Source organism: Oryx dammah, unplaced genomic scaffold (assembly GCF_014754425.2).
Source record: "Oryx dammah isolate SB20612 unplaced genomic scaffold, SCBI_Odam_1.1 HiC_scaffold_15, whole genome shotgun sequence".
NCBI classification, from domain to species: domain Eukaryota; kingdom Metazoa; phylum Chordata; class Mammalia; order Artiodactyla; family Bovidae; genus Oryx; species Oryx dammah.
The window spans coordinates 31819535-31829561 of record NW_024070199.1 but is presented as its reverse complement, the minus strand read 5'-3'; the positions used below and the strand labels follow the sequence as shown (position 1 = coordinate 31829561).

Genomic DNA, 10027 nt, shown 5'->3' with positions numbered 1-10027 from the left:
CTCGCTCCAAGGGGTCTCCTTCCCAAGACCCAGCCCCAGGCTTGGCACATGCTGGCATTCCCAGGCTTTTGAGAAGAGGGTGACAGAACAGGGCACTCACCAGAGACAGGTGGTACAGAGTGTAGGATTATGTTCATATAAGGCTTTGGTACAGCACCGGTAAAATGTTCTTATCATTTGACTTCTAAGTTATCTCTTAGAAGAAAAAAAAAGCTTACTGAAAAAATAGTGTTTTTATTTACTTTTGAGTTACATACCTGAAGTTCAAAAAGTAAGCCTCTAGTTGCCATTCAGATTCACACTCAAAGGTGTTCTGTGTGCAGCTGTACAATTTGTTGATTTGTCTTTAATAGTTAACCAAAGTCAGCCAACCAGTACCATGAAGTCAGCTGCCCACGATTACGGACTTTACCCAGTGCATACATACAGGAGAGAGAAAGAACACAAAAGCCACCCCTACGTCTCCCACCCCAACCCCCTAGGGGAAAAATAGAGGACAAAATACAGCAAGATTTAAGGAACCAGTGGGACGAAGGAGGTTCAGTCCAGCTGGCCTCATCAAGAACAGCACCATAAAGCACCCTAGCGCAGTTACGTGGTAGTATCGACATTCAAGAAATGGAAACGAGGTTTGAAGGGTCTTCATGAGAAGACCTGGCATGGATGGGGGAAAACCCCCAAAGAAAGTTGAAGAAGGAAAAAGTGTGCCATGAGAGCAGGCACTCCCACCAGCACGCTGAGTCGTACTCAGATTCCTAGAAGAAATGAGGCAAGAGGCCCCTGGACATCCAGAGGTACAGAGCAGTTGAGGTCTTGGGAGGTGGCCGCGCGATCCCTCCCAGCCCACCCTCTGTGTGTCTACAGCCCACTGGGTTGAAAGAGGGGAAAGAAATCCACACACATTGCTTCCAGGTGTGCTATGGAAGAATCATACCCAGGGTGACAAAGTATCTCCTGGTGGAAGAGAAAAAGTCAGGGACGAGAGGAACCAGGCATCACTGACAGGAAGCTGCTATAGTCCCTTCAGGTCAGCGGCTGTGGAAAGAAGGAGCAACTGGTGGGAGCACCACCGCCGTCTTGTGCCCCTTCCTCTGGCCCCACAGATGGCAGTTCGAAAATGAAGTCTGGACGAGGCGTTAAGACCTTTGGAGATTGATGTATACAACTTAGCAAGGGGGGCTTTAAACTGCTGTTCTTCCCTAAACCAGCCATTCAGTCTGAAGTCCCAATGATCAAGACCACTGCATAGAGTGTCCCCCCAGGCCCTGGGCACAGAAGAGACCCCCACAGGCCGACATCGGGGCCAGACCCTGCGGGACAGGCAACGTGCTGCGTGGGTTTCTCCCGCTCTCCCCGCTACTGCTTTGACATTGCCCCAAGTGGCTCAGCACAAGCACCTGCATCAGACAGGAGATACAGGGCCAGAGGGCAGTGGGAACCCCACTTCCCCAAGCTACCACTTGATGCCCACGGGGGAAGGATGCACCCACGCTGACTTTGGGTGAGGAACACCCAGTGACTCTGTCCACCCCAAACCCTGGTTCCATGAGGCAGCCAGAGGTAGCAGAACTAAAACAACTCCACAGACACCTTCAGCCCCCACCAAAGGGGAAGAGTACCAGCGTTCGGTGAGCCTCCCACCACGCAGGCACCAAGGCGCAGGCACAGCCTACGGGTGGCCTCAAAGACCTAGTCAGCACACTCGTCCCACCAACCTGTCCTGTTAACAGAGGTTCAAAGGCAGATGCTGTTCCTCTACATATAATCAGATCTCCATCATCCATTGGCCTCACATGCCTTTGTGAAAGGCCGGCTCCGCAGAGAAATTGCAGGTCTTGGCTGGGCTATCTACCCTTTCCCACCTCCCTGAGGCTCAGGGTAGAGATAACTTTACAACCCCTCCAAGCTCTAACGTTTCAAGGTAGGGCTATGTCACTTGTCTTCCCTTTTCTTCCTGTAACTGATTTCAGTTAGAGGTAGAGGGGTGGGATGGGAAGGCTGAGGGCAGTGACTCCTTGGTGCAAAGGACCACACCTTGGGTTTCATGTAAAAAGCAGTTTCAGAGTAACCCCAGACCTAGTGCGGTACTGTGATGCAGAATACCAGAAGTGGGACAGGGTCTGTGGAGAAAGAGGATCGCTCTGAGAGCCAAAAGAACGATAATGAAAGCCCTCTTGTCGTGGAGGTTTGAGCAGGCTGGACAGGACAGAGACTGTGTTGCCTTCTTGCCCGGCCTCCCTGAAAAGTCTTACAAGGAACGTCTGGCTGCATCTTCCCCTGGTCTCCTGAGAAGACTGCAGGAACAACTGGTCACCTGCCAAGCACAGATGTGGCCACTGGACCCCATGCTAGAGCTCCCCCAGTGCAGACTAGACAGAGACCACCGTCCTCCAGTGTCCTTGGGAAACGGAAAGCGTCTTGAGCAGGTACGCCAGGGGCTGAAGGACAGGCCTGAGTGAATGCCAGGGCCCCTTAAAGCTACACTGAGGCACGAGATGGGTCAGGGGTCAGACTCGAGCTGCACCCTCACCCCCTCTTCTCATGGTACTGCAAAAAAAGCAAAAAAGCCCCACCCATGGCTGAGGCATGCGAGCTCCTCTAATGACAGAGTTCCATAAGACAAAACCTCTTGGCCTATGTGACGCCCTGCTTGGGGAGGAGGGGTCAGTATTAGCTCTTCAGTTGACGAGCGGGATACGAGCAGAGACTGCACCCACAGGTGTCTCCTGGCTGCCGACACTATGCGGCCCTGCACCAGCTTCAAACACATGACCCTTGGCAAGTCAGAGAAAGAGCTAGCACCCAGGGACAACTGTTGAGCCGCGAGGTGTGAGATCCTTGCAGCATATGTGAGGTCTCGAGTTCTCAGGGAGGTATTCTTCAGGGCACACACTTTCCTGCTCAAATGCTAGTGAGTACCTGTTCCCCCAGAAGCTCCAGCTCTGGGTCAGACTCTACGATACTCTGCTCTGTTCTAGAAGTCCCTGGCCAGGTGCCAGAGGGAGGCTTTGTTAAAATTAAATTTTCATATGTACACATTTCCATCAGAAAGACCCAAATGACTCTGAACAGAGAATGTCTCAAAAGACAGATGAGGCATGGAGGAAGGACGGTGGGGGAGAGGGCACCAAGGCGTGAGCTAGAACCCAGGCCACCCCAGATGGTCGTGCTCCAAACATGTCTAAGCACGAGTACAAAAATAAAGCAAACTATGACTGCATATAGAGATATAGATACATAGACAAGCTAGCTAGCTAGACTTCATATATATGCGTGTGCCGAAGGCACAACCCCGCTCCTCTCCCCGGCTGCAGTCCGCTGCCCTCCCAGCTCCCACTCCCCAGAGGCCCCAGCTCCCAACCACGACTATTGCATTTGGTCCCTGCACCCACCCACCCCCTTACATAAGCTCCCCTCTCTCCTTAAAATAGAACAAATCATATATATTTATATAATTTTATATACAATCTCCATAAAAAATACACTAAAGATGGCATATTACTAATTTCACCCTCCTACCAAATTAGGAGTTGCCTCGTAAAGAAAAGAGTCAACCAAAATGAGGGCCTGCTAGGCCTGAGGCTACTCAGGCAAATTAGTGTGTCCCTACAAATCTTTCGTACACACACACAGCACACTCAAATGCATACCACAAACATACCACACACACACACACACCACCCTCACAAATGCACACCACATACCACATACATAGGCACCATACATACAGAACACACCACACACACACACCACAAACACACACACACACTCACTCACTCACTCACTCACTCACTCTTATTTCCTGAGCCCAGGAAAGGAACATGGACAAGATAGCCACCTGAGGCTGGAGGCCACAGAGCTAGTCTGGTGACTGCAGAGGGCCAGGTGGGAGAGCCCAACCTCTCTGCTCCAGCCAGGACACTGTCTGCTCACGACAGACCCTTCAGGTTCTCAGCAGGTAATAGAGATTTCCGATGACAGTGATAGACAGTTTCCCTTCAAAGAACTGTAAGATGGCTATAAGGACATCTGTCCCCATGCCAGAAACAAGATCTCTTAGATGCTGTAAGCCAAAAGGGGCAAAAAGCCTCTCAGTCCTCATCACCAACACAAGGAGTCGGCATCAGCCCCTTTCCTCTACACGTGTGGAAACCCCACACACCATCAGAAGCACACTCACAGGGCTTCTAAGGTGGAAAATGGAAACCACCCCCCACGAGCTCAACCCTTCTCCCCTCTGATTCCCTTCCCTACCCAACCACCTCCCCAACGCAAACCATGCACGAGGTCAGGATCCCTGGAGTCACGAAGAAGTGGGGTGGGAAGGAAACGAGGTAACTGCTATGTATATGGGGCAGAAAGGAGAACCTGGTCCTAAAATAAACCCAGAGAAGCCAGGGCCAGGGAGAGACTGGTGGGTCTGGTGGGACACATTTCTTCAAGATTCAAGAGACCCAGCAGCTGTTTGTGTCACCATCAAGGCGGCTGGGACAGATGGCAACGGACCAGGGCCAGGGGCTGAGAACTTGCAGCACTTCTCCCTACCACCCGGCCCAGCTCTCCCCACCAGCGATCTGCAGCAGACACTGTTTCCTCAGGCTGCCTCAGACCCACCAAGGAAGACTGGCCCTGTGATGTCATTAATGGCTGCTGTCTACCGAGGATTCAGCAGTCCAGATGCGCCGCTCATCTGGAAGGGACGGGCGCCAGCAGGGCTGTCTGCACATCTACCTCACTCTTCCTCGTCCTACACAGATACCCCGGGGTATGGGACTGTCTAGGGATCAGACTCGACCTATTTATTCTTCCAGCTTAGAATGGGTCATGAAAACACTTCTACCCTCTCAGTAACCCAACATGCAAAATAGTACATTTGCTCACAGAAGCACTGATGAGAGCCCCAGAAGTAAAGCACTGGACCAAGGTGGACTCACTGCTGGTCAGTGGGGTGGTGGTGGACACCCCAACCAAACTCCCAGTTGCTGAAAGCAACTCTTCTCAGAGGAGCAGTGCAGCCCCAGGGGGCTCCAAGCTCCAGCCTCCCTTTATTTGGAGAAGAAAGAGCTGATCAAGGATGCCCACTTCCTTGAGGAAGCCCCCAGGTGCCTACCTACCTCTGCCTCCCTGCTGCTCCCCAACAATCCCTGCCCCCCAAAGCTCCATCACATGCAAGCAAAGCAAGCCCCAGATTAGCCACTAGCTTTTCTTTCCCTATGTTTCTCTATATGGTAATAAAATGTACTTTATGTACAGTTCCTCCCCAGCCCACCCCCAATCCCCTAAAAGGCTTCTTCTAACAAAACTGGAAGTAACAGCTCTAGCTGTGCACACTTGGGCCCTGAATTCTAATCCTGGAGAGTAACAAGGTCGCCCTGTTGCTCTCTGAAGTCTGCCTCCTCCCTGAAGCTATTTTGTCAAACTTAAAAAAAAAAAAGCCTAGGAAATTTCACATTTGATCCTATCAGGTTTCCTCTGCATGAAAAGGGCACAAGGAAACAGCTGAAATCAGTTTAACCCCAAATATTTTAGATACCAAATCAAAAAGAGATAGCATTATAAAATAGTAATGGTGACTCCAGTCCACCCTTGCACTTGAGATGCCCCCATGCACAGGATCACAGGTCATGGGCCTCCTCAAAGAGGGGGCAGACACTGCCCGCCCACCATCCCCCTTTCAGACCCATATCTCTGGGGAAAGTTGAGAGAGACAGGCTGAAGGCTTGTAGACAGAGATCACCGAGTGCTGGGCTGCATCCATACTCAACCCCACTGACGCCGCCAGCAAAGCGAGAAAAGGCCCCACCTTCTCCTTATTGCTTGTTTTCCTCCAAACAGCCTCAAGCTCCCTCTGGCAGCACTTCAGCCTTTCCCTGGTCTCCAAGTCACCTAACCTGAAACAGTGCAGCCTCCAGGCACGATGCAGGAGGAAGGGTAGGCTACTTCTATGCAAGGTTACCGGATGGGCCGAGGGTCAGTCTGGAGGACACCCGATCTCCCGCAGACTGGGGCCTGAAAGTCGGAGGAAGGTTCAGAGTCATCCCTGCACTTGGTGACGGGCAGACTGCAAAGGGCATCTGGTCCTTAGACATGGCTGCACCCCCATGCACATAAATTCACACCTGCACACGCCCAGCACTGGAGCGTGTGCCTCTAACAGCCCTGTCTCCACCTCATGGACAGAGTGGACTGTATTCTGCTGATTTCCATCACAGTCCTTACAGTAAGTGCTGAACCAGCTCCCTGGGGTGCAGGAAGGCCTGTGTCCACATACACTGTCACAAGAAGGAAGCCCTCTTGGGAGGAGTAATGAGTCCAAAGCTATTGAGAGATAGGTCGGCCTGGTGCCCTTCTCCAGTACTGCGGACGCCCAGAACAGCTGACACCCAGCGGCCGGCAAAAAAGCACAACTCCAACCACTTGCTCTTCTGTGCTGAGGTACCAGGCCTGGCCGGGGGAAGGCAGGCAGGCAGGAGTCAGCACCGCTGTTACCGCTGGTGACGGTACACGGCAGGGCCCTGAACACCATCCCTTCTGTCTCCTCTCCTGTTGTAATCTCAGGGCCTACAGTCCCAGCCCAGGGCTCAGATATGGCGGCCTAGCTCACCCTAAAGATACACAGCCCTGACATTGCACGCACGGTCCACCAGGACCTGCTCCACTCAAGAAACAGCCACCATGAGAGTACAGACAAAGGCCACAACTGACCCGTGGGCCTGGTAGAGGTGCCCATGAGCCCCCCGTCGGGCACAGCGGCAGAGGTAGTGCTGCCTCGGGGAGGAAGCAGAGTCGCTGCTTCGCTGGAGCCGCCACCGGGGTGGGGCTTGGACACGGTGCCCAGCGAAGTACATTGGCCAGAAAGGGCAGGTTCCACCGGGTCAGTGGTGGACAGTAGAGTAGGCACAGCCACGAACACTGCTCCTGACACTTCCTTCTCCACGATGGTCACATTTGGAGAGAAACTGTAGTTGTGTGACATGTGAGGCAGAGCCCCAGGGGTGGACCGGGTCCCCACTCACCAGGCGTGAGAAGGAAGCACTGGGCTGAGGATTCACCCCTAGGATGGACACTCCCACACTCAGGTTAGCCTGCCAAGGTCCCCAGAATGAGAGCCAGAGAAGTGTCCAGTGCTGTGACGGGGCCAATATCCAGGCAGGTAACGGGACAGGGGCTGTCCCCAAACCCACCAAGACAGCAGCACCAAGAAGGAGGTACTTGCAGGAACCTGATTGCCACCATAATTTGGGTGGCCAGAAGGGCAAACTCTGGCACAAGAGGAGGAGAAAGAGGCCAGATGCACCCTAGCCACACACAGGCCTTCTGCCCACCGAGGGCAGTACCACACTGCACACGCACGAGAGAGAGACCTCTCCTGTCGCCGTCAGACCACCTCTCAGAGGCTTCTGGGTGCTAAGAGTCTGAGTTAGGAAGAGAACTCAACAAAGAAAGGATGAAGCCCGGCTCCCACCTCCCACTCTTTCCACCTTCAACCCCAGGCCTCAGACAGTTCTATACATACAGCCCTGGGGGAAGGGGGGGCCCAGAGCACCCCCAGAACCCAGTATCCAGGCCCCCAGCTTTATCTGATCCCATCCTGTGGGAGTTCAGGTCTGCGGGGGGACACATGGGGAGCATGGAGAGGAGTGTGGGCGGGCTCCCCACACGTGGCAATTAATCAATCTGGGGAATTAGCTCCCACAAAAGGAGAGGAGGAATCCAATCAGAGCTTTGGAACAGCGCTCCAGAGGGCATGGGATATAAATAGAGCCGCAGCGCTGGGTGCTCGGCACAGATGGCTCTGGAGCGGGAGGCCCCCGGCCACAGGGCTCTGGGCCCGGCTGGACCCAAGGGGCTAATGAGGAGCTCCAGTCTGGGCACAGGGCCACCTCCGGCCCCGCTGCTAAGCAGCTTCGCTTCCGAGCCAGACCATGAAAGCAAGAGAGATGCCCGCCTGGCCGTCCACCAGCCATCCTTCTCCGCCCGGGACCAAGAAATGGAGGCGGTGTTTAGTTCCATGGTAACGGACTGTTGAGTCCCTGGAGCGGGCAGCGGTCAGTATGGCAAGCCCTCACTCTGCCCGGGACGCGATGAGGTCAAAACAAACAGGGGACCCAGCTGAGAAGGCGTGAACCCCATTTCAGGGGGACTCATTCCCGAGACAGACACCAGGGCCCCCGCCAGCTCCCGCTGGTCCTCCTTGCCCAGCCTACACGCCAGCTGCCCTCTCCCTCCTTCTACTGACCACAGAAGTGAGCATTTGCTCCCACGTACATATATATACATAGAGAAACCCACAAACTACACACATACACACTTGCATCTATAGCTATATATATGTGGAGTCTGGAAGACGGTGGAGTCCAGCCCTCTTTCAGGACTCGAGAAACAACAGAAGCAGGGCACAGCGCGAGCCACTGCTTCCTCTCTCACTCCACTGATATCTGAGGAGGTGGAGAAATCCACCTAGTGAAGCAGGGAGAGGGGGGGAGGAGGCAGGTCTCCCCCTGTCCCCAGTTCACTGCCCAAACTCCACCCACAGCCACGGCGGCCAGCGAGCCCTCTGCCCTCTCTCCTGGACACGAGGCCAGCAGGTCGGGAGGCAAAGGAGAGGCCTACTCAGGCCAAAGGGAGAACAAGCGCAGCCAGGGTCTGAACAGCCCTGGAAGCCAACAGCCGGGCCACCGCTCCCCTGGCAGGGGAGGATGAAGCCCCACACACCCATCGCCCCATGCCAGCCCTTGCCCCTCAGCCAGCAGCCTCGCTCAGGGGACACTTAAGTGGCAGCATCACAGCAGAGTGGCGTGGCCGGGGTCATCATGCTCCACACTACTGAGTATTGCCTTCTGGTCTTCCGGGAGCTGGCGGTGGCACAAGTCCGACAGACGGGCGAAGGGGTCGGGCCGGGAATGTCTCTTCTTCCTCCGGAGGCAAACAGCTTCGTCGGGCCACAGGACCTGAGAGTTTGGAAGGTGCTGAGCCTGGGAGGCAGAACCATCTAGGGAGGGGAGCAGGTGCACACAGGACAGGAAAGGAGGAGAGTATGGTAAGAGTGAGAAGCCAGTGGTGCACCCCCGCTGCCCTCTGCAGGGCATGCTGCCTGGGCCCCAGGGCCACATGCTGGAGCCACCCACCTGCCCAGAGACCAGAGCAGAAAGTGCAACAGAGAAGTCAGCGCCCGGCCACCCCAAGTGCTGCTCTAGTGGGAGCCGGAAAGCAGGGTGGGCATGGCTGCACCTCCTGCAGACTCAGATCTAGTCAAGCAACATCTCTCATCTTGTATTTAATATTGAATATATTCAGTACCTTTTATTTAATTTTTTTTTCTACTTTTTTTAAAGAAATATTTACCCATCTCTCTCAGTGCCTCCTGGGTCCCAGGCCAGCATTCTAGGCACGGGGTTGGGACTCAGCACGGTTTCCCCCAACCCAGTCCCACAAGCAGGGATGGATGTCTCAAAAGATTTTACTTGTCCACGTCACAGTCAGGTCTGGCCCACCCTGGACTGCCAGGCCATCCCTCTGCTGCATGGTGCTTCTGGGGACACAGAGGTGAAGCCCTCTCTTTCTAGAAGATTATACTTCAACGTGGGGATGAGGAGGAAGAGATAATAGAGATTTAAAAACTACAACCGTAAACCTTTCAGATGCTGCAAGTGCTACCAAGAAAGGTAGCACAGAACCCTGAGACAGAAAATCTGGGGCGCTGCTTCTGCCCTGAAGGAGCAACACCGAGGCGAGTCTCGCATTACGAACCTTCCACAGGCCTAGGGGAGAAGTGTTCCCACAGTGTGACAGCCCCAAGCAAGGGGCGAACGTGACACGAACTGGAGCCCAAAGGGGGGCTGCCACACTAACGCAAAGGGAGCGGAGGCGGTGAGGCAGGAGGGCAGGCAGAAGCCTGTTCTGGTTGCAGGGGGACCTTCCGAAGGTTTTAGCCAGAAGTGAGTGTGTGTACGTGTGCTGCACATGTGTGTGCACACACTCACGGGACTCTCTAAAACCACTCTAGCCGCTGTGTGTTGAATACACT

At 54.3% G+C, this 10027-nt stretch overlaps 1 protein-coding gene across 1 annotated transcript in view; it reads right to left on the bottom strand.

Moving 5' to 3' along the window:
• Positions 1-214: 214 nt before the first annotated feature.
• Positions 215-10027, bottom strand: part of IGSF9B (immunoglobulin superfamily member 9B) — a 50653-nt gene continuing 40840 nt past the window's right edge. The window contains exon 20 of the mRNA XM_040256527.1: positions 215-8992. Within this exon, the coding sequence (XP_040112461.1) occupies positions 8784-8992 (209 nt within the window). The 3' untranslated portion in view covers positions 215-8783. The remainder of the gene's footprint in view (positions 8993-10027) is intronic.